Genomic DNA, 24,098 nt, shown 5'->3' on the forward strand with positions numbered 1-24,098 from the left:
GCCAGATCCAGGGAGGCCGGTGGGCTATGGCTCCCCACACTTTTAAAAGTGGGAGGGCCATGTCTGTCCACTTTTTAACCTGGGTGTAGTAGCCTCAGGCAGGCGCAGAGTGGTGGCAGCATGGGCGTAGTTTGGGGGGGCAAAGAGGCATTGCCCCCAAAAGCTGCAAGCCTCAGGCCAGAGGCGATAGGAGGAGTGGTGCCATACATGTGTAGCCCTGAGGATTAATCTGTTGGTCTGTATAAAATGTCTTTTTGATAAAAGTGTGTAGGCTTTATAGATTATAGAATTATTTGCAATAGAAATGCAAAACACCTACAGACATCCAGGCCAGACACCCTGGCCAACATCCTGCGTGACGCTGAAAGCAACCTTTAGGACCCTTACTCAGAAGAGTAATAATAGAATACAGACCTTTGAATGTCTGGAGACCTTTCACCTAGTAAAGGGTGGAAAGTGGGGATTTTTGCCCACAAATCTAACAAGTACACCACAGTTACGTACATATCTGTCACTCATACGCACATAAAATGTTAGCCTATGAGGATGTGTACCCTAACATTTCCGTGGGGGAAAGACAAATTTGGGCATAGGAGGAAGAATTTCTCCCTATAAAAAGGGTGATAATACACCATTAGGTAGGCGATACATCCATCTTTCTATCTTCCATCGTCTCACCCTGTCTCTCCCCTACGAAGGCTGTCAATTACTGACAGGTCGTGGTGGTATTTCTTTTCAAAGCTGTGAGTATAAAGGACTCTAATTTCTGCTTTATCTTTAAAAGCATCTAGTTTATAGTGGGTTAAACTTATAACCATTTTATTACTTCCTTTATCAAAGGTGTGAACAACACCCAAGTGTCTATTGCACAGAGTGAATTTGTCATAAGTATATCTCTTATAGAACTGTGATATTTGTAACTTTGTAATCTCAAACTGCTTCTAATATTTTTATATTTACTTATTGTTTCATTGATTTTAAATAAAAGGTCTTGATTGACTATTTCTGTCTCAGTGTAAGTTCCTGTCATATACCCCAAAACTCCTTATATAAATTCTGTGAAGCCTGATTTAAGACGAACCTTATCTTCTAATCACACATATTGGCAAACCATATCCATATTATTAATATCTATTAATTATTACTAACATTATTAATTAATTAGAAAATTATCAAATAAAACTAAATTAAGTGGATAAACTCCACTGACCCTACTAACACACCCCAAATCAGGCTACACATGGTTGCTGCCTTGGGCACAAAGCCCAGGCAGCAGCGGGGGCAGCCTCTCACTGGGAGCAGGAGGGACCTGGCGGGGGGGCAGCCTGGCAGCAGGAGGCCAGGAGCCAGGTGCAGACACTGAGCGAGCCTGGGCAGAGTGTGGTGGCCGCTAAGGCTGGGCCAGTAGCTGTGAGAACTGTCCTGGAAAAGCCCTCCCTGCTCAGCTCCTTGCTGGCTGTGACCTTCCCAGGGCTCCCCACTGCCTCCCAGCCGGCGCAGGGCTTCCTCTCCCTGCAGAGTGTGTCTGCAGGCCCTGGGGAGGCGTCAAGAGGCCGGAGCAGAGCCCTTGCCCCTGGGTCCCACCAGCAGCGTCGTGCCTTGGAGGGCAGAGACACAGGATGGCGGATGCTTTTGGGCACCCCAGCCCCCATCCAGGACAGGTGGCGGGTCTAGAGCTCCCCACAGCAGCCTAAGCTCCCTGGGCAGCTCTTACCACTGCCCGTCTCTGGCTTCCGGCCTGGCCAGGGGGCAGGGCCTTGTAGGGTGACCAGATGTCCCGATTTTATAGGGACAGTCCCAATTTTTGGGTCTTTTTCTTATACAGGCTCCTATTACCACCCGCCCCCTGTCCCAATTTTTCACATTTGCTCTCTGGTCACCCTAGGGCCTTGAGGGGAAGAGGAGGAGGAGCAGGGGCGGGGCCGCAGTGGAAGAGGAGGAGCAGGGGGCGGAGCCACAGTTCCAGCACCGGTGTCCCCCCACACTTCTACCCAGGTTCCGGCGCTCCTGCGGAGACTCTCAAATTGTCCGGGGGCCATGCATTAATCCGCCACTGTCTGTCACATAGCTACTGCCTCTCAAGGAGGCGGATTAACTAAACTGATGGGAAAGTCTTCATTAAAGTGCTACAGCAGCATTTTTAAGTGTAGACATGCCCTGGGCCTGGTTTTTAAATGTGTCAAGCACACCTCACAAGTCAATGGGGGCTGCACGTGCTCAGCACCTCTGCAAATGAGACCTAAACAGCCAGCTTTCCAAAAGCACTCGCCTCCCATTTAGGCCTCTCACAAGAAGTTGTCAAAAATGCTCTCATTAGCTCCCATTGTTCTCAGGGGAGGAGGAGTCTCTGTTGTTCTCAGTGGCTGCTGCTGAGCCCTTTTGCAAGTCTGAAGACGGGTCTACACTTCAAAAGCTGCACCGATGCAGCTGCACCGCTGTAGTGCTTAAGTGAAGCTGCTCCAGAAACTCTCCCGTCGGCGTAGTTAATCCACCTCTGTGAGAGGCAATTGTTGTGTCAGTGGGATACGCTCTCCCACTAGCATAGCGCTGGCTACACCAGGGGTTAGGTCGGTTAAACTACGTCAGTCGGGGGGGGGGGTGGATTTTTCACACCCCTGGGCAACATAGTTATATCGATATAGGTCTGTAGTGTAGCCCTGGCCAGAGTATTTTTATTAGGTGTCTAAGTGAGTGCTAGGCTCTTTTGAATCATTTCCCTGCCACTGCAGAGCCTCGGGCACTGGTGCACCTGAGTCCCTCCTGTTCCCTGCCTGCAGCACATAATAGTCTAGTCTCCCGTGGTTTAATTTCAGTGGGTGAGTCTAGTAGGTGGGTGGTGTTGGTGGCCTTGGGCAGGAGTTCTCAAACTGTGGGTCGGGACCCCATTTTTATGGGATCACCAAGGCTGGTGTTGGCCCTGGGCCCCAGCAAGTCTCGAGCACAAGCTCCACTGCCCAGGGCTAAGGTTATGTGCCCCCGCCCCTCCCCCCATGCCTGGGGTGGTGGGGCTCAGGCGGACTCAGTCTTTGGTCCCCACTCCTGGGGTCGTGTTGTAATCTTGTTGTCAGAAGGGGGGGGTCACGATGCAATGAAATTTGAGAACCACTAGCCTAGGGTGACCAACTAGCAAGTGTGACAAATTGGGGAGGGGGTAATATGGTCCTATATAAGACAAAGTACCTAATATCGGGGCATCTGGTCACCCTATGGTGGCCTGTGCTATATAAGAGGTCAGACTACATGAGCTGATAGTTCCTTCCCAGCCTTTTGATTCTTTGACTATAAAAGCTGGGCTATAGTGTGTGGTTGGCCTGTGGAACTCCATGCCACAGGAGGTAAAAGAGTCAAATACCAGTGGTTAGATTTTTTGTAAAGGATGGGATACTTTTATGACCAATATTAATATTTGTCATTATGCAGATAAGATCCCATGTAAACTGATCACTGCAGGAAGCTGGAAGGAAGTTCCCCCTCCCACGTGTAACCCTGCCCAAGAGCAGTGTGGGAGAGTTCCCCATCATGTGACGCATCAGGTGTTGGATTTAGCAGGAAGCGGGAGACTGGGTTTCATAAACTGCTCACCTGATCCAGTTTTTGTCATACCCCAGTGCATGCCGGTGAAATTAAAGGCATTTTTGTCTTCTCTTTCCCCTAAATATCGCTATGACTATAGGGCCAGATCTCACTGCAACTGTCTGCAGCTGTCCTGCTGCTTCACCAAGTTGGTATTGCAGTCTTTGCTGTACGGGTTACTTCTGGTCACCCACTAGGTTGTATGCAGTATTGTTGTAACCCTGTTGGTCCCAGGATATTACAGTGACAAGGGGTGGAGCAGGAGATATTTTTTTACTCTCTCATCAACAGAAGTTGGTCTAATAAAAGATACGACCTCACCCACCTTGTCGCCCTTACCACTAGATTATCAGTTAGACCGCTAGATGGCAATATAGTAGCATTGATATCACCTTACATAAGGCATTGCCTACAGTTACCACCTTCTTCATTTGTCCTATAGGACAAAAATCTGGACATTGCAACATCTAGATGTGGGGTTGCATGTTGGGATAGATTCCAATACCTCCAAACTTTGGGGAAGTTAGAATCCAGAGTCAAGTCATGAAGCTCTGCCCCGCTCTGCTCCTCAATTATTTGCAAATACACATGAATGATTCATGAAACATTCATGCACGCACTCAAATATTTGGGCACACTTAGTGAATTGTTCAGGAACAGCTCGTGAACAGCTTTGACCAGGGGGTTGGACTAGATGACCTCCTCAGGTCCCTTCCAACCCTGATATTCTCTGATTCTATGTGATCATTCCTGTGTATTTGTGACAAAGCCACAGACACTCCCTTAGGCTAGTGAACAATCAGCGACTGCTCAGGGGTTCGAGAATGCTGTGCAAGCTGTTTGCAGGGCAATTCTGCATTGAGGTCCCGATTCTGCTATGTATTTAAGCACATGCTTGAACATGGACCTCAATGGGACTTTAGCATGTGCTTAAATGCTTTGCTGTTTGGGGAGGGTCTTAAAGCAATTCTGTGGGTCATACTGCTGCCTCAGCGAAGTGATCATTTATCTGTGATAGCAGATCAAAGGTTGCTGTACTCTTCACTGGCCTTCTGATGAGAAGCTGGCAGCAGCGCCTCCTTCTTCCAAACAACAGGGTGGCAAAGATCCACGGGGAAAAGATAGTACGTATGTTGAGGCAGAGCATGAAAGGGAAAGGAAGGGGAACTTGCAGCATGGAGAGACTGAGGCTATAGAGACCCCAATAACCTACCCCAAACTCTTTGTGGCAGGTGCTGGGTGTCAGCTTGGCTGCTGTTATCTGACCTTGCGGACCATTACAGGTAGAAACTGAGCATTGTAGCAATACGTGTTGCTCTCTCGCACCCCCCTGGGCAGGAACAGACTTTGAGACAGACTTCGAGGCATACATGACAGACATCGAGGCATACATTGCTTTTAATGATTTATTGCAGCAAAGGTTATTATTACTGATTGAAGGAAGGAAAAAGAGAGCCCAGAGGAAGGTTAGTTCAGAAGGATCCGTCCACAGGAACTGAAGTGTGTGGGAAAAAACAGACAAGCTGCCCAGCCCAGCTCAAGTGATGATCTGGAGGTCTAGGCAACGGCAGCAAAACCGATTCTGTTGTTGCCCATGTCGTAGACGGAGTAGTACTGCCTGAGGAAGACATCTCCCAGGATCCAGAGGGGCTGCCCGTTCTGGGAAGGCAGGTACGTGGGCTCAACCCCAACGGAGCAGTAACCATTGTTCTGTGAACCAAGGAGGTAGGACATGATGAGTGAGACTCAGAAAGGTTGGGACATCATGAGCACAAGGTAGCTCTGGGTGGAAAACTGAACAAATTACATCCAACCCGTGTAAACACCCCCCTACTTCAGCGCCCTCTGCGGGGATTGCGAGAATGCAAGTGACAGGCTGGCCATTACACAATGGGCAAGGAGAAGAAAAACAGGTGACTGCAGCATCCCCAGGCGCATACAGCTCTGCTGACACCCTCTTCGTTGCAGGAGCCAGCTCAGAGCTTCCCGCCTCATCTGTAAAATGCGCCACAGGCTTGTTGCTGCCAGCCTGACATGTGATTTATTTATTATATTGCCACAACGCCCACAATGGGCTACACCTACTCCAAACACAGAAGGAGAGAGGATCTCAAACTTCTGCCTTCTCTATACCCACTGTTTGCATAGCATCAGCCTCCTCTCTGGCCACCCCTATCCATCCTTCCAGCACTGTAGCTAACTAACTCCCTCAATATGGGTGTGGTTTTTAAAAGCCCCAGCTGCTGGAATCTGGAGAAAGCATGAGATTCTAAGCTTTTTTTTTTTAAAGTACGTTTCTAGTTCTCATGGTTGCAAAGAAAAGTTGAAAACATGAAGCAAATGGGCCTTCAAGGCTCAGAATTCAATAGGCAAATAAAAAGCACCCAAAATGTATTGTTTTAAAGTTCTTAGGATTTGTAAGTGAATTTCATGATATTTGCAGTCTCACACATGATTTTTATATGCTTGCGGTTGGCAATACTGGAAGTTTCTCTCTATCTAGGTATTTATACCGCACTCACCATAGCTTTATCTGAACTCCCCACAAATGTCTATTTTATATCAACAAAGAGTCAGATTCTCCATTGTTGTCAATGCAGCTACACCAGTTTACACCAGCTGAGGATCGGGTGCAAAGAAATCTATTATTCTTACTCTTCTGTTCCACCTGTCATGATTCTTTGCAGCTCCGAGTCCTGTAGTCTGGAACTAACTGCTTGTGCCTGCTCTTCATTGATTCTCCATCTCATGCCCAGTCTCAGCTGGAAACATCCCTTTTCTCTTTTGCCTGTGACTATTAATTTTTTCCTCACTCTCCTAGTGATTATTTAGTTGTGTAAAATTATTTGGAACGCAGTTATTGTGTGAAGAAGGCTATGTTAAAAACAATTATATTGACATGCATTCAATTTTATTCTATTGCATTGCATTGCAGTGCACTGTAATACACTCTGTTGCATTGCATTAGTCTATATTGTAGTGCATTGTACTGTACTGCATGATACTGCATTGCATTGCTTTGCATTCTGCTATGTGGCACTGCAGTGCACTGCACTGTATGATATCATATCATCAGAAATATTTCCACACAGTCCCACTACTGACTACGAATCATGGCTCTCCTCTCTGTCAATCAGATTATAAAGAGATATCAGAGGAGCTTTTCCCTTCCAAACCCATAATACGTACGTTGAGGATGTAGGCCGAGGGAGGCAGAGGAAATGAAACTCCATTGATGGTGAAGGAAATGGTGGGCAAGCTCTGGACACTGCTGCAGTCAACCACATACTGTGAAAAGAAAAGCAAGGTCACATGAATAGACTGTACCAGCAGAGAGCTGGGACTCTGGGAGGGACACTGTAGCACTGACCATGAGGTGGTTCCCTGGCCTCCACAGTGCACTGAGCACTTTCGGAGGATAGAAAAGCTAATTATCAGCCTCATTCCTTCCTCCACCCAGGCTCTCATAAGCACTGCGGGGTGGGGGGGGGGCGTACTCAGCCTCACCAGGCCCAATGTGCCATGCTTCTCAATTCCTGGCATTCCATGAGCACAGAGCAGTGGCTCTCAACCTCCTTACCACTGTGGGCCACATATGCAGCTCTCTGTGTGTTATGTGGGCCTCATCCACACAATATATATACTACCTCTATGACCCTGAGGATGTCACATGAGCCGCAGCTGTGTGCTGATTGGGCCTCAAGTAGCCAGTGGAGCACGGGTTGAGAACCACTGGCATAGGGATACCATCAGTGACTCTGTAGTGCAGCTTCTCCACCTACCTCGCCGTACTCATTCTCCTGAGCACCTACATCCTGCAAGAAGGTGTTCATGAGCTGCTGTGGGACAGTGAGGAGGGAGGTTCCTGTATCCACGATGGCCTGGCAGCCCTGGCTGCACCAGCCTGTTGCCTGTCCACCAATGGCAAACCTAAGGAGGAGATAAATGCAGCTGGGCTCACGGTGCAAACATTGAGCCAAGTGTGAGAGGCTCCCCCTATACACTAATGGCTTACGGATCCTTACTCAGCATTGCCCACCTGCTAGGAAGCCAGGCTCCAGTGCTAGCTCCTGGGCCAAGTTATGCTTTGTGTCACACCCCTGAAATCCCACTGAGCTCAGTGGGAGAAGTATGAGTCAAAACAAGGGCAGAATTCAGCTCCTTATTTTGAACCCCTAGAGCCATGAGTTTTCCTTGCTCATGGGGGCATCAGTGCATTTTATACTGAGGATGATAAAGTCCCCTCCTGAGCTGCGTGCAAGGGTCAGACCCAGCGATATGGCCCCACATGTTCAGTTGCAGAAGCCCACTACAGACGATGAATGATTTTGAAATCAGGGCTCGGAAACTCAACTCACTCATCAATGCCGATCTGCCAGTATAGCTCTTGAGTGACGGGAGCCCAGTAGATCTGCCCAGAATAAAGGCTGCTGTCTACTCCTCCAAAAACGACCTCCCCACCGTATTGAGAGCTTGGCTGGCTGTGGGCACAAAGGGAAAGGATCAGCTATACACAGTCATCTCTAAATGATCTAGCAAAGACACTGTATATCTGGTGGGATTAGAGACTTTCAGTAGCTCTCCAGACTTAAAAGGACAAGAACATCATTCCCTGCCTGGTGATGGGGATTTGTCAGCATACAGAAAAGCCCCTTCTTGTTTGTCTTTGGTTTCCCAGCAAAGCACATGGGTCTGAGGCAGATCGACAGTTAACACAGGGGTGGGATTTCAATTCAAGGTAAATTAAATGAAAACACGCAAACAAAGGAAGAATGTCCCTCTGGCTCTTGACACTACCTACATTCACAACACAATACAGCCAAGGCCAATGGAGTGCAAGGAAGGGAGCGGCTGGTTACATCAAAAGTGATGACGTCCTCGGTTAGCATTTCTACAGCCGACTATGTTACCAATGAGAAGAGAAAGGAGACACAGAGAGCGAGAGAGTGGATAGTTGAGGCAGAGAGAAATAGAGGAGAAAAGAAAGATAAAGAAAAGCAAAGACAAAAGAAAAGACAAAGCAGGGAGAGAGACGTGAGAAAACACGGAGAGATGGAGCCCGTGTGAGCGCTTTGGGGCCTAGACTGCCTTTATTTCTTGGCACTAAAATAAATAATAGGATAGATGGATGGTTCGATTGCTCCGTTACCTGCTCAGATAGAAACTGAAGATTGGCTGAGAAAGCAGGTTTTCCTGCAGCATCCCTTGCAAAGCAGTGGTAGCGCCTCCTGCCGCCAGGCTAGGGTAAGCCATACCCAGAATGCCATCAAACTGAGCATAAATGAAGTTGGTGCCAGGCTCGTTTTCACTCAGACCGAACTCCTGGTTGGTGACGGCGATGTTCTGGAGCTAAAGAGAGGACAGGAAAATGTCACTAAGACTGTTTGCAGTGGTGGTGTAGCCGTGTCAATCCCAGAATATGAGAGAGACGAGGGAATAGCTTTTACTGAACCAACTTCTGTTGGTGAGAGAGACACGATTTTGAGCTACACAAGAGTTTTGTCTCTCTCACCAACAGAAGTTGATCTAATACCAGATATCACCTCACCCACCTTGTCTCACTGATACAACCTGTGAGGTATGGAGAGGTAGAATGCTTCATGGTTGTCCTATGGCCGAGTGGCCTCACTGATGCCATTCGAGGGTCTCCTTGTCACCTTTTCCACTAGTGATGGGGGTGGGGGACACAGGGAGCAGAGTGGCTACCACAGCCCGAAGGATGAGGGGAAGCTTCCTAAGTGGTGACTGACACCAGTACTAAGGGACTGTGAAAGGCCTCAGATTAGTGGCCACAATATGTCCCGGAGCCTGGTTCTCCTCTCACTCACACCAGAACAACTCCATTGTGAGAGGGAGGGAAGGCCTAGGGATTCATGGTGGAGTGCCACCCCAGGGCTCTGTGTTGATAGGTTTTGGCCAGAAAGATCCTAATGATTGTTAGTCATCACTAGACTGACTCACTTGATGGACTGTTGTGTCACAGAAATAACACTTACTTTCATGGTGTCATAGCCGAAAAACCCAGTGAGACTGCCACTGCCATACTGCAAGGAGAAGGTCTGCCCGTTGGATGAGTAGGTGGAGGACTGGCTGGGGTTGAATCTTGCATGGTTGCCTAGAAACACAATGCAATTTTACCACTAGTTGTCCTCCTATCTTGCTTTCCATATAAACTTGCATTAATATATTCTGTGGTCTCAGAGTTAGAGGATGGGAGTAGGAGACCAGAGTCCTGGATTTGATTCCCAGCTCTGAAGGGTTGAAGTTAGGGTTGCTAACTTTCTAATTGCACAAAACCAAACACCTTAGCCCCGCCCCTGCTCAGAGGCCCCACCCCCTTCCTGAGGTCCCGCCCCCACTCACTACTTTCCTCTTCCCTCGATGGCTCGCTTTCCCCCACCCTCACTCACTTTCACTGGGCTGGGGCAGGGGGTTGGTGTGTGGGAGGGGGTGAGGGCTCTAACTGGGGGTGCGGGCTCTGGGGTGGGATCAGAAATGAGGGGTTCAGGGTGCTGGAGGGGGCTCCAGGCTGGGGCAGGGAGTTGGGGTGCAGGAGGGGGTGAGGGCTCTGGGATGGGACTGGGAATGAGGGGTTTGGGCTGCAGGAGGGGGCTGCAAGTTGAGGCAAGGGCTCTGGGCTGTGGGTGTGGTCTCTGGGGTGGGGCCAGGGATGAGGGGTTTGGAGTACAGGAAGGGGCTCTGAGTTTGGGGGCGCAGGCTTGGCTCAGGGCTGGGTCAGGGGGTTAGGGCTTGGGGTTGGGACATGGGCTTACCTTGGGCAGCGCCCGGTCAATGGCACAGTGGGGCTAAGGCAGGATCCCTGCTTGTCCTGGCTCCACGCTGTGCCCCGGAAGTAGCCAACAAGTCTGGCTCCTAGACGGGGGTGCTAGAAAACTCCATGTGGTGCTCTTGCCCACAGGCACTGCCCCTCCACCACACACCTGCCAGCTCCCATTGGCCGCAGTTCCTGTGTGGAGCCAGTGCTCGAGGTGGGGCACAGTGGGTGCCAGGACAGGTAGGGACTAGCCTGCCTTAGACCCGCAGCACCACGGACCAGACTTTTAACGGCCTGGTCGGCAGTGAGCGGAGCCACCAGAGTCCCTTTTCAATGGGGGTGTTCCGCTCGAAAACCGGACACGTGGCATCCCTAGCTGAAGTGAGGGAGCTAGGAGCCCTGACTCCTGGGGTCTATTCCTGCTCCATCCCTCTGGTTACCCATTTGTATATTGGAGGTAGTAACACTTCCTGAACTCCCATGGAGTTTGTGAGGCCTAATTGATGCCTGGAAAGTGTGTTGCAGTTATCTGGTGAAAGGGCCAGGTATTCATGATTCATTATAGGGGCTATTGTATAGAGATCGGCCTTCAGAATCCAGTTGGCTGTGGCTTCTTGACAGATGAAAATTCAGTATGAATTCAGTTTCTCAGGAATCGAGCTGTCCTGAGGACATGTCTGTGCATTAACTGAAGGCTCTAATCTCCTAGAAGCAAAATTCTTTAACAGCCGACCGGGATGGATTACTCACTGCAGGCCTGGCTCTGGCAGTACGTCGAGGGCACCCACAGGTTGGATGAGCCAGTGTCGAAGAGCACCAGGAAGTTCTGGGGCGGGGTTCCAATACTGATCTCCCCATAGTAAGATGCCTAGAGAGGGCATATTGCAATATGAATTTCAACAGAGGTTCTCCCAGAGAGGACAGTGAGCTGGACTGAGTTGTGGTGTAACTCCCCGTGCAGCCAGAGAGTTACACCAGAAATAATGCTGGTCCCTTGTACACTCTGGAGAACAGACAGTAATCCCCAAATCAGATAAATTTCCTGTTTCTTCAGGATGGTCACTGAGGGCTGGGCACTCACAGAGGGAAAGGGAGATTTGAGTCCCAGATGCGCCCCTTGGCCAAATGAACGTGAAATGTGACAAGATGCCTGTCAAAGATCTTGCAAGTCGGGGGCATCTTCTCTGGCACATGGTACAAGCCATGTCCCTTAAAGATAATGTATCCTGTGGTGACAGGGCCTATGGAAGAGAGATGAACAGAGAGTGATTTGTGTTGAAAGAAAGAAAGAAAGAAAGAAAGAAAGAAAGAAACCATTACTCACATCCATATACGCCATTGGTTCAAAAGCAACACTGTACTCATTGAAACGGTACTTGCTGGCTGGATCGGTTTTGTGGTGCTTCAGATATTCCACCAGCACTCCCTTCTCCTTCATTACCTCTCGGATAGTCTTACCTTTCTTGAGGGTCAGTCTGCACAGAATGAAGAGAAGAGGCCAGGGACTCAGCAGGGAAATTGCTCATCCTTCAAGCATTTGTCCATCTAGGGACCCTACCATGATGCTGTTCCCTACTTTTGAGTCCCCCCACAACTAATTATGTTGCCACTCACAGGGCTTGAGAAGTTGTGGCAATTAAAGGTTAGCCATGAACTCACTATAGACAGGGACTGTTGTGTTTAGCATCATGTCAGCAGCTGATTGTTAATTGTAGAGTTTGCCCTTGGGTTAAGCATGACTAGCTGGTGCAATGGCCTTGTCTTCACCGAGAGTTTAACATAGTATTAGTTACCGTGGCTCTTCAAGGGTGAGTTCTAATATGACCTACTCTGCTAGTGATAAAGCCAGGTGCTGCCTTGCTGCATACGTGTGCACTGCTCCAGCTATCTGGCTGGCCAGTGAATTACTCTGACCACAATCACCACCATTGCCTCTGAGCTGAGATACTCACCTCACCAGCCCCTCTGAGAGCTGGAGGCAAACCAGGGCCAGGATGAGCCACTTCATGGTGCCTGGTTTCTCCACCAACCAGCTCCTATACGGGACACGTTGGGTACTGCAGCAGAAGTGATTTGAAGTCTAGCATCCCTACTTTTATACCCGGGGCATTGTCCCATGGTGCCCTATCTGTTTACACTTCATTTTCCCATATCACTGCACTCACCCAAGGGCAAACCTTTGTGTGTGTTTTCTTGCCTTAAGTATGCTAAGAAAGTCCTTTACAGCTCCACTGACCTTTCAGTAAAAGCAAGTATTGCCAGTTACAGTAGCATGAGGTGATTAGGATCTGATAAGGGGGAATAAACTTGCTGATAAATTAGGAAGAAAATTGAGGTGATCAAGAAGTCAAAAGACTCAGTTATTTTAGTCACCTCAGTCCAAAGTTTCTTTCAGAAAATAAAACATCCATTAAATGGTGGGTGTTTATAAAATTAAGCAAAATGGATTTTATTTATGAGACACTTCACCAGAGTTTAAATATTTTAGTCCTTGTCCATGCTGTGAGGTGAATTGTGTTCTCATTTAAACCAAAATGAGTCTGGAGTAATGGCACTGAAGATAATGACATTACAGCCAGATTTACACCCTCAATCAGAGCATTCAGCTCCTGCGGCTTTTAAACCATGTAAATGAAAATAACATGTTTTTTAAAGTGTTAATGTAAAATATTTTTAAAGTATGTGTCATGTCCTCCTCTAATGGCTGGTTTACATGTAGGATAACAGCCTACTTCTGTCGTTTGCTTCATGTCGTTTACTCCTTTAGCTCAAGTAGTGGTAGGGGTGTGTACTTTGGTGCAGAAGTTTCAAGATTCTAAATACTGTTGAAGAAACATCTTTGACCTCTGCTGGTCTTGATCTCAATTTGACTGAACGAGGTTAAAATAGGGTTAGAAACAACATGGACTAGGCTTTATAGGACTGTCTTAGTCAGTCCTCAAGGGCAATCCCACAATGCCATACAGAGCATGCGTTTCCAAACTAGAAAGTCAACCCAACGCCTGTCATCTGATTTCACATTCAAATAAGGTGATTGACATATTCATTTGAATGTCCAATGTTTTACATGTATATATGGTTTTGTAATTTGAATGCATAAGCATTCAATTCAATTGTATTTGGGTGCATTGCTGTATCCAGACCGATATACCAGGGTCCACGCATTGCTAATTCCATCTGGACCGGTATAGTTGAGTTTGCATGGTCTCAGAAAGGAGAAGGGTTAACCAAATGTAACCAACACACCTTCTGAGTGTGGTGTTCTGTCCCATCTAGTAGCACTGAGACCACTTAAGAGAGAGAGGTAAAATGAGTCTACTCTTTAGCTCATGCAGTAGAGGCTCATGCACTAAGCTCCAGAAGCCCCAGATTTGATCCTACCCATCCATGACTGGGGCTTGTTGCTTTTCCACTAACACATTTTAATCCACGTTAATTTATTAAAGGCAGTTTTGGAAATTGTGCTTATCAGTCCCCTGCTATTCAGCGGGAGCGGACAGATAAGATTTGTCCACGTACTCACCAAGGAAAATTATCAGTCACAAACTGAATAAACAATGGCAAAGGTTCACCTCAATTTACCAGGTATGTTTTGCTTAAGAGAAATCCAAGAAGGTTTTTTGAGAGCTCATGAAACAGAACACCAGGTATGGAGTCTACGGGATCCAACAAACCTCTGCGTCCTGAGGCATAGAAAAGTAGCAACTTACTATTTTCATTTCAGCCTCCCCTCTTTTTTCTTCTTGTCCCCTTTTATTTGCCCTCTCAGTCTGCCTGTCTACCTGCATTAGTGTTATATGGTCAGATTTTTAAGGCTAGAAGGGATCATCATGAGCATCTAGTTTGACCTCCACCATAACCCAAGCCATAGACTGTCACCCAATAAGTCCTGCATCAAGCCCATGACTTCTGTTTGAGCTATAGTACGTCTTTCAGAAAGACATCCAGGCTTGATTTTAAAACCTTCAAGTGATGGAGAGCCCACCACATCCCTAAATAAATGGTCCCAGTGGTTAATTTAACCCTCATTTAAACATGTGCACCAAATTGCTAATCTAAATTCATCTAGCTCCAGTCCACCCACTGAATTTCAATAGGTTTATGTTAAAGAGCTGGCTTGCATCTCTTCCCCAAGATGGTCTCCATCACGATAGTACCTGAGCACTCCCCAAATATTGAAAAATAGAAATGGCTTAAGTTATTCCATGGGCCTATGATGATTGCCAAGGCAGACGCTCCAGGGACAGATTGAGGACTTGCAGGTTCCCCTGCTCAGTGTAGGTGACCAGTGATAAATTAACTCAGCTGAAGGGAATTCAGCCCTCAGGCTCCCCTCCTTACACACTTCTTCAGTATAAATGTTTGGTCAAGAGAAGGTGAGAGAAGAGAAAGAAGTACAATGTTTGCTCACCTGGGCAGTTCATGAACCAGCTCCATTCCTGAAACAGGTTTGCTCTATTGGCTGCAACTGAGTCCTGCTCAGACCTCAAGAGCATCTCTTAAACCATCTTCTCCTGATGCCCCAGCTACCTCCATTGATTAGGCATGGGAATCAGTGCAAAGGATTCTGGGAACACATCCAGAAAGGGTTGGTGGGTGGCTGAATGTGGAAGGGGTCAGGGGAATGAGAAATACTGAATCTGTCTGTAATTGTATCACATAGGAAACCCCACTATAGTAGTGCGAGATCAAACCTTCCAGAACATGGTAATAACAATCACAAGTTATGCATAACAAACAGTTAGGTTGTTCCTGGTGCCTTGAGCCCATGATACATCTCTCAAAGGAGTGTGATCAGTGAGCCAAAGCCAGCTTTCAGTTACACTCATGTCACACGCTGAAGTAGCAGAAGGGATAGGAGAACACCTGGGCTCTGTTCCCCATTTTGTCACTGATTCACAGTGTAGTCTCAGGCAAGTCAATTCCATGTTCTGTGCCAAGGTTTTGCCCATTGTAAACTATTTACCTCCTTGCAGGGAAGAGGGGAAATTATCTCACCATTGAGATCCAAAGATGAAAGGCCTCTGTCTGTGCAAAGTATTAATAGACCCTTCACTCTCCCACGTGGGTCTTTAGACTTAACTTTTCAGTGTTAGTATTTGAAGACAGAACTCATTTTCCTTATCCTGCTGGACCCTGAGCAATCTTTACCCCAGTTTAGGTGAATACAGCCAGCTGCTGAGGCTGGAATTTTCAAAGGAGTGTAATGGAATTAGGAGCCCAGATCTTACTGGCTTTCACTGGGGTTTGGACATCTAGACCTTTCAGACTCCTTGGAAAATCCCACCCTGAATGCATAGGACCTGATGTTTATGTGCTGAAAAGCACTGAGGTCTTAAGACGATAAAGGGATGTTCATGTCACTGCTCTGTCTGCACACCCAACACCTCCTAAATTAGGCATCCGTCCATGTGGACAGGTTGCTGAGGATTTCCATGATAATGCTAAATGGTGTATATGATGGCTCACTCTATTTCCTCTCTGCTGTAGTACCTAGCCAAATTAGCCTGCAAGCTGCTTGCAGCTGATGAACCAGGTCGGACAGGGATCGTAAAGCCATTCACCCGACCCTGTGATTCTATGTTAGTAATAAAGAGATAGACTATGAGGACTGAAGAGGAGAATAGAGTGAGGCTAGCAGTTCAGAACCAAAGCCAATTTGTCTAGAAGTTTGGGTGGCTTAGAACTTTCCTCTCCACACCCGTTCCCCCAATTCAGGCTCATCTCGAACTGAGAGCAACTGTTCAGGATGAAGTTTTTCAAAAGACCTTCAGACAACCCCTAAAATTGTATCCATACATTTTCACCTCTACGTTTTTGTGTGTGCGCATGCAAACACCTGGACTTGTGTGTGCAAACTGCATTTACACATGAAAATCAAACAGTTCTGTATGTTGCGCCCTGATCGGAGCAGTCACACCGTAACAGTTGACATTTTTTCAGCTGCCTTCCAGCTGATAATCTCAATGCACTCTACAAACATTAACTAATTTAAATCTCTCAATCCCCCATGAGGTCAGTCAGTGTTATCCCTGTTTTACAGTAGGGAAAATGAAGCCCCTGATAAGTAATGGGTCAAATCCTGAAAGGTGCTGAGCACCTGCAACTCCCATTGAATTCGATGTGAATTCACGCTATTCAGTAGGTTTAAGTTATGATCTCAAGTGGTCACACAGGGAGTCTGCAGTAGATCAGGGAACTACAGCCCAATTGTCCTGAGCCCCAGTCTTGTGCCTCAACCACATGGTTTCCCCTTCCCCCATCCAGTTTGTGTGCAAAGATGCAAGGGCCAGATCCTCAGCTGGTGTAAAGTGGCACAGCTCCACTGAAGTCAATGCAGTTAAGTTGATTTACACTAGCTGAGGCTCCAACCTGATATTTGTCCATGTAGAAACATAGACCTGGAAATCTGCTAGTGCCATTTCAGAGGCTGTTTTGGAAAGTGTGACCCTTAAATTAAAAGTTGACTAGGAAGGACTATATTTTCCATAATGCTCAGTTCCCATTTAAGCACCTAAATGAAATGGCAGGAGTTTTACAAGTGCTCAGCACAGAGTAGCACCCATTATTCCCAACAGGAACATAGTGGAGATTTTCCACTGTTCTCACTGGGAAGCTACTGAGGTCTCTGCTATGTTGAAAGTCTGGCCAGAAACGTATGACAGAGGGATTAATTTGCCGCTTTATACCCACTGACTAGTTTGTGTGCAATAAGAAGGCTGCAGGACTCACAAATAAACAGCTGTGCTAAATCTTTACTCAACAGAACGCCAAAGAAGACAAGAGACAATTTGACTCATTGCCATTTTCTTGCAACAATAGATGTAGAGAGCACTGATTAATATACAAAAGCAGAAGGCAGGTTCACACAGTACCCATGGTACATTTAGAATGATACACTCTGTCCATATAAACTTAGTATGATTCCATCAGCGTCCAGGAGAGAAGATTTAGGCAGGAGAGGGACTGGTATGGTCCTTTCCAGCTGACTCCTGGCTGATGGGGCAAAGCCCGCTCTGTTGATGGCCATGTCATAGACAGAAGAGCATTCCTTGAGAAGGACATCACCCAGGATCCAAAGAGGTCCTCCGTTCTGAGAAGGCAAGTAAGTGATCTCAACCTCGGCCATGTTTCTGTAAGAGAAAACAGACAGGGGCAGCTTCAGTGCTGTGGTTTGACTACGTAGCCTAAACCCTGAAGCCCTGGCATAAGCACCGGGAGATTTAAGTGGCTTTGATGGGAGCAGGAGCAGGTTCCTAGAAAGTCACATTGCTAGAAGACTAACCCCATCATTTAGAGATCTGTTAGAAAGGACAGTCTAACAGAGCTGCAGCATGGGGGAAAGGTCTCTGAATCTGCACCGAAACTCACGGGGGCAGAGGGAACTGGGATCCATTAATGAGGAAGGTGATGGTCAGCATGTTTTAGACATTGCTGCAGTCAACCATGTTCTCTGGAAGCAAAGAGACAGAGGGGTTAAGTCTAACAAACGAGAGCAGAGGATGCCCTTGCAGTGCCTATCAACAGAGGAGATTGGCACTTCCAGGTATCAATGCTTCTATCCAGCAAAGGGGAGAAATCACCCTGCTGCACTCTGCCATCACACGGGCAGCAGCTTCTTCAGCCTCACTCATGCTCCCTTGTCCCCTGCCTTGCATGGGAACAGCAGCAAGGTTACGTTCACTAAGCCTGCTTCAGATCTCCTGCTGATTTTACACTGGGCCAGCTGAGATTAGTCAACATAACTCCTCTGGCTTCAACAGAGCTCCGTGGATGTACACCAGTCAGTGATAGGCCCCCCGGGCTTCAGTAGATTTATTTTTGATTTACAGCGATATAAGGGAGGTCAGGATCTCTCTCTCAGAGAAGGACTTTCTGTGCTTACTTGCAAATGTAGTTAATGTTGTTACCAGCTCTAAGCCTCCAGCTCCTGGGCTCCTCTATGAATCTTTGCCTGAACACACCACAGCCCAGCTTTATGATCTTGGAGTCCTTGTATCATGCATTGCAAAAACCCTCACAGGACATCCTCAGCATCTGTGCAAACCACTCGTAGCACCTACATCCAGGTTGTTCTGCTGAGCACCTACAGCCTCCAGGAAGTCCCCCATGTACTGCTCTGGGATGGTGAGCAGAAACGTCCTGGTGTCTACAATAGCCTGGGCTGGCAGCGTTGGCTGCACCAGCCAGTCACCTGCTGTCCAATAGTGAACCTAAGGAGGGAAGCCCAAGAGATTTCACTGTACACGTCTGTCAGCCACGAGAATGCCTCTGATGCAGGCTGAGCCAAGAGCACAAGGCTTCTGATACTCAACCTGCAGTTCAGAGACCCTTATTCTATAGAGCCAAGCACTGTCACGGGCCCCGATTCAACAAAGGGCAGAAGCACTCACTTAACTTTCAATGCATGCTTAACTCCCTCTCTGTTCATCAAAGCATGCAGCTAACTTTAAGGGCTTTCATGTATCTAAAGTCTAGGACATGCTGAAGAACTTTGTTGAACTGGGGCCTAGGATAGAAGCTTTTATCATTACTGGCTCCAAGCACCTTTTGAGAGTGTCTGAAATCCAGATCCCGATGCCAAGCTCACCTGGGCCAAGTTCAGACCTCTCTTTAAGCAGTAATCCCTCCATTTTATCTTGAGGATGGCACAGAGGTTTCTTCCTTTGTTCTGCCTCCTGCCCAGAGAGGATGGGTTGACACAGGGCAGCTGACTCCACTGATGACATCTGGAGAGGCTCCCCAAAAGACAATAAGAAGGAAAAGTTCATGCCCACATTGATAACAGGGATTCGCCAACAGGACTTACTCCTCAGTACTGAACTGCCAGTAATGGATGTCCATGTAATCTGACCAGGGAAAGGCTGAGGGTCAACACCTCCAAACATGATGTCCCCTCCATAATTATACGTTGGCAGACACAGAAGACAGACTGGACAAGCAACATTTGGTGATATAGAGAATTATAGCAAGAGAGACGGAGATCTTACCGGGAGAAATGGAAATTGTAGATGGGTTCAGTAAGCTGGCTCTGCTTTGTACCATCTCCTGCATAACTGTGTTGTGTCCTGCTAGCACTAAGACAGACTAAACCATTCCCCAAATCCCACTGAAATAAGTATAGCAGAAGGGGCTGGGAGGCTCATCCTCATTCCGAGCAAATGCCTGGTGTTTGAGGACAATGTTCTGGACCTAGAGGGGAAGAAAATAATTGCTCCCAACTAGAATTTTACACAAAATTATGGTAACTTAATCAAATGACTGTCTCATTATTAAGGGTAAGTGACACTCAAAAAATGAGATAAAGCATCTCACAAAGGTTAGATGCTGATCTGATGCTTTTCTTAACAGCTGCATATACTTGATCTGGGTCAGGAGTTAGTGGAGACCACACTGCCTCAGAGAAGAAAATTCAAGGCCACTATATAGACGAAAAACAGCAAATAAATATCTATATCTTTATATATACAGACACTCCCCGGGTTACGCAAGACCTGACTTACGCAAATTCACACTTATGGAAAAAGTTCCATAAGCCAGAAATAGGATTTTCAAGTTGCAGACATTTTTGCGTAACGTATGAGTATACGTTTCCGGCTTACACAAAATTCGAGTTACTCAAGGCTTTCCGGAACGGAACGATTGCGTAAGTCGGGGAGCATCTGCATAGCTATGGAACTTATGCCTAGTGATGGTCAGTGTAGCTAACATTATTCCTAACTGACCCACGCCCTGGTTAAGTCAGAGTTTGGCTCAGTGAAAAAGTTGCACTAGTTTAACTTAAAAAGCTTTTAAAACCAATTTAATTAAACCACTGCAAACCCCTCGGTGAATGCTCTTGTTTTGATAAACAGTTAGCTTTATTTCAATGTAGCTTAAGCAAATTAAGCCAGGCTTATGTTTCAAAGATAACGAGGTCAAATGATTGTGATCCAAACTGCTAATCAGAACAGAGAAAGCTCCTATCAAAATGTCAGGCCATGGGCGTGTTCTCTCTTTGCTTCAGAGGGGTTAATTTGCTGCTCCAGACCTTATATATCTGTACAGCATCTAGCACAATAAGCCTCAGAGCCGTCCAGAGGATTCAGGGGGCCTGGGGCAAAGCGGGGGAGTTGCGGCGCTTGTACTCACCCAGCGGTGGTCCGGGTCTTTGGCGGTATTTTGGCGTCAGGGGGCCCTTTAGTCACTCCGCGTCTTCAGCAGCACTGAAGGGCCCCCTGCCACCGAAATGCTGCCAAAGATCTGGACTGCCGCCAGGCCAGGGCTCACGGGGTCCCTGCGGGGCCCGGGGCAAATTGCCCCACTTCCCTGGCCCCCTGTAGTATCTAATCTCTCTCACACTCTCCAGGCCAGACGCCCCTTTTCACTGGTGCCCACAGGCACCAATTAGCTAATCCTGCATTCATGGCTGATGGAGTTTTCTCATCCATTCACTGGTAAATGATGAAGTTTTAGTAGCCAGCTCCCCACCAACAGCTTCATCACATAACAGAACCTTCCTCTGTCCTGAATCCTCAGCCACTCCAGCAGCTCATCGGTGCTGTCTGCTTCAGTCTGTCTGCGCTGCACCGCCGAATCCTGAGCGCATTGAAGTCAATGGCAGAACTCCCAGAGACTTCAACGGGCGCAGGGTTTGCACAGCTGCTGCTCATGGTTTCTTCTAGTCCATCGCCTCTTTAAGGCTGAGCTTGTGTTTCCGTATTAGGGTCTGCACTGGCAACATGTGACACAGTAACGAGTCTCAGGCAAAACTAAATCTACAGAGGTGCAACTATGAGAAGGCAGGGGCACCACATACCACTCCACTGGTTAGGATAGTCTTGGCAAGGAACAGAACCAGAGCCTCAGGACGTCCATGCAGTGTTACAGCATGTGAATTATACTGGCATTAGAAAAGGTTCAGAGAAGGGCAACTAAAATGATGAGGGGTTTGGAACGGGTCCCATATGAGGAAAGATTAAAGAGGCTAGGACTTTTCAGCTTGGAAAAGAGGAGACGAAGGGGGGATATGATTGAGCTATATAAAATCATGAGTGGTGTGGAGAAAGTGAATAAGGAAAAGTTATTTACTTGTTCCCATAATATAAGAACTAGGGGCCACCCAATGAAATTAATGGGCAGCAGGTTTAAAACAAATAAAAAGAAGTTCTTCACACAGCGCACAGTCAACTTGTGGAACTCCTGGCCTGAGGAGGTTGTGAAGGCTAGGACTATAACAGGGTTTAAAAAAGAACTGGATACATTCATGGAAGTTAAGTCCATTAATGGCTATTAGCCAGGATGGGTAAAGAATGGTGTCCCTAGCCTCTGTTTGTCAGAGGGTGGAGATGGATGGCAGGAGAGAGATCACTTGATCATTGCCTGTTAGGTTCACTCCCTCTGGGGCACCTGGCATTGGCCATTGTTGGTAGAGCTGGATGGACCTTTGGTCTGACCCAGTACAGCCGTTCTTATGTTCTTATGAATACTGTACATGGGTAAGGAACATAGAGGGTCCTTCCCTCCTTCACCACAACCACATTTTGTTCTGTTACACCCTCTCCCATCTGAGAATCTCAAAATATATTACAAACATCGGTGAATGAAGCTTCTCTGTGTAAGCTAGGTAACTATCAGCCTCTCCACCACAGCTGTGCAAAGAAAGAGAATTCAGAAATTTGGTTTCCTATAGGAATATAGGAGGAATTCTCCATTGTTCTCAAAGGGTCTGCCTACACTGCAATGTAAGCCTAAGGTTAGTGGGATTCAAGTCAGCTCACCTTGGTTTAAAAACTCCAGGCCTTGAGCATCTACACCACTAGTTCCCAAACATTAACAACCCATGAATTGTTGTCAAGTCTCACGAACCCCCTCCTAAAAATGAATATTTCCAGGGATTTTCTCCTTTACCTGAGTATAAATTATAAAAGCAGTGATCTTGGAAATCAAGGTGCATCAGATGGGAAACAGAATGAAGCCTTATTTAAAGAAGCCAACACAAGCATTCAGGTCTTGAACTGTCCAGGCAAACACACATTACAACAAAGCTTAAACTTGTTCTTCATAATAAGTTTAAAAACAATACTAGCTGCCTATTTCATTTTAAAAGCAGCAAAAAAGATGCACCTCCCTTTCCATTTCTTCTAAGGAGTCTTGAAGTTTAAATCTCCTCAGTGTGATAGAGATGCTTGCTTTGATCTGCTGGGCTCTTGGAAATCCAGGGACTCTGGGCTGCTGGTCCCGTGCTGCCCGAGGTCCCTAGGGACAGCTCTGTCCGCCATTAGGGAATTTTTTCCCAAGAACCCCCTGTAAAATTTCGTGAACCCCAGTTTGGGAACTACTGATCTACACTGATGGTTAACCCTACGTTAAGAATTTTCTAATCTGGGTGCAAACCTGGAGCTCTGGTGCCCACACTGCAGCACGCAGACACGAGTCAAATCAACCATTCCCCAGACTCCCCAGCACCCTGCAGAAATGTGGCTGTTCTAGTCCTTTCACTGTGGTGTAGAGTGGGAAATCTTGCCTGTCCACCCAGCATGTTACAGGACGTTTGAACAGCCCACCAAGACAGCCTGCCAGGCCGCCATTTTGGTCTGTGTGCTCCCATCTACCAGTGCCAGCAACATGGAGGAGGCGCCTTTTGAAGAGCTTCTGTGGCTTGCGCTTTCACTCCTGTGTCAGGAAACGGGCAGAGCTTCCAGGACTTACTGGTGGACGTTTTGACGGCGTTTTCTGACCCACCAAAGGCACCTGGCAGACTTTATGGATGGATCAGGAAGAGGAGGAGACAGACACGGCAGACGTGAACTGGCTGATGTGGCTCAATACAGCCGGTATAGCCACTGACACCCCCTATACAGACCGGCCCTTCTGGAGCAGGGCCACAAGCACAGACTGGTGGGATCACATTGTCATGCTGCCCTCAGACAACCAGCAGCAGGTCCAGAACGTGCATATGGAACTTTGTGAGCAGCTTGGCCTAACCCTCCAGCGTAACAATACATGCAAAGGGGCAGCCTTACCAGTCCAGAAGCAGGTTGCTATAACTGTCTGGAAGCAGGCCCTCATAGACCACAGAGGTTGACTTATAATAGGAAAGTTCATGATAGGACCCTAGGTCTGGGACCGAGTATGAGGGATGTGTGTGTAGACAGAAAGGGGTTTGGGCTCAAGTCTGGGTCTGAGCCCAGGCTTACACTGAAGTGTAGACATAGCCTAAGTGCCCAGCTCTTTCAAAAGTCTGGCCCAGAGTGGATAACAGAGGGTGCGTTTACACTGCAATAAAAAACCCAGGGCATGGCCTGGCTCAGCTGATTCGGGCTTGCGGGGCTCAGGCTGCGGAGCTAAAAATGGCAGTATAGCTGTTCAGGCTCAGGCTGGAGCCCAGGGTCCAAGACCCCACGAGTGGGGAGGGTCAAGCCTGAACCTCTACACTGTGATATGTAGCCCTGCAGCCCCAGCCCACGTCAGCAGAGCTGGGCTCGGAGACTCGGTACTGCAGGGTTTTTACGGCAGTGTAGAAGGACCCAAGAGATTAACTTGCTGCTTTGTGTCCCAGTGAGTAGTGTGTGCACCATCATACGGTCTGCACAGACAGACAGCTGGGCTCAACCTTCACTCAACAAACTCCAAAGACGACACAAGACCATTGGATTCACTGCAGTTTATTTGTAACGATACATTTGGAGAGCACTGATTGTCGCATGCAAACCAAAGAAAAGCTATGCAAGGCATATGAAGAAGGATGCAATCTGTCCATATGAATTTA

At 47.5% G+C, this 24,098-nt stretch overlaps 1 protein-coding gene and 1 pseudogene across 1 annotated transcript; both read right to left on the reverse strand.

Annotated features, from left to right (window-relative positions):
• Positions 1-5,036: 5,036 nt before the first annotated feature.
• On the reverse strand, positions 5,037-14,865 carry LOC120404383 (gastricsin-like). The gene is made up of 9 exons (XM_039536817.1): positions 14,760-14,865; positions 11,673-11,823; positions 11,099-11,216; positions 9,570-9,688; positions 8,723-8,922; positions 7,932-8,054; positions 7,356-7,503; positions 6,763-6,861; positions 5,037-5,283 (listed from the first exon to the last, which is right to left on the reverse strand). The coding sequence occupies exons 1-9, from the start codon at positions 14,783-14,785 to the stop codon at positions 5,131-5,133; spliced, it is 1,137 nt and encodes a 378-aa protein (XP_039392751.1). The 5' UTR covers positions 14,786-14,865; the 3' UTR covers positions 5,037-5,130.
• Positions 14,866-17,234: 2,369 nt separating this feature from the next.
• Positions 17,235-22,917, reverse strand: LOC120404013 (annotated as a pseudogene).
• Between the last annotated feature and the right edge of the window lie 1,181 nt (positions 22,918-24,098).

The sequence above is a fragment of the Mauremys reevesii genome, linkage group 4 (assembly GCF_016161935.1).
Source record: "Mauremys reevesii isolate NIE-2019 linkage group 4, ASM1616193v1, whole genome shotgun sequence".
NCBI lineage: Eukaryota > Metazoa > Chordata > Testudines > Geoemydidae > Mauremys > Mauremys reevesii.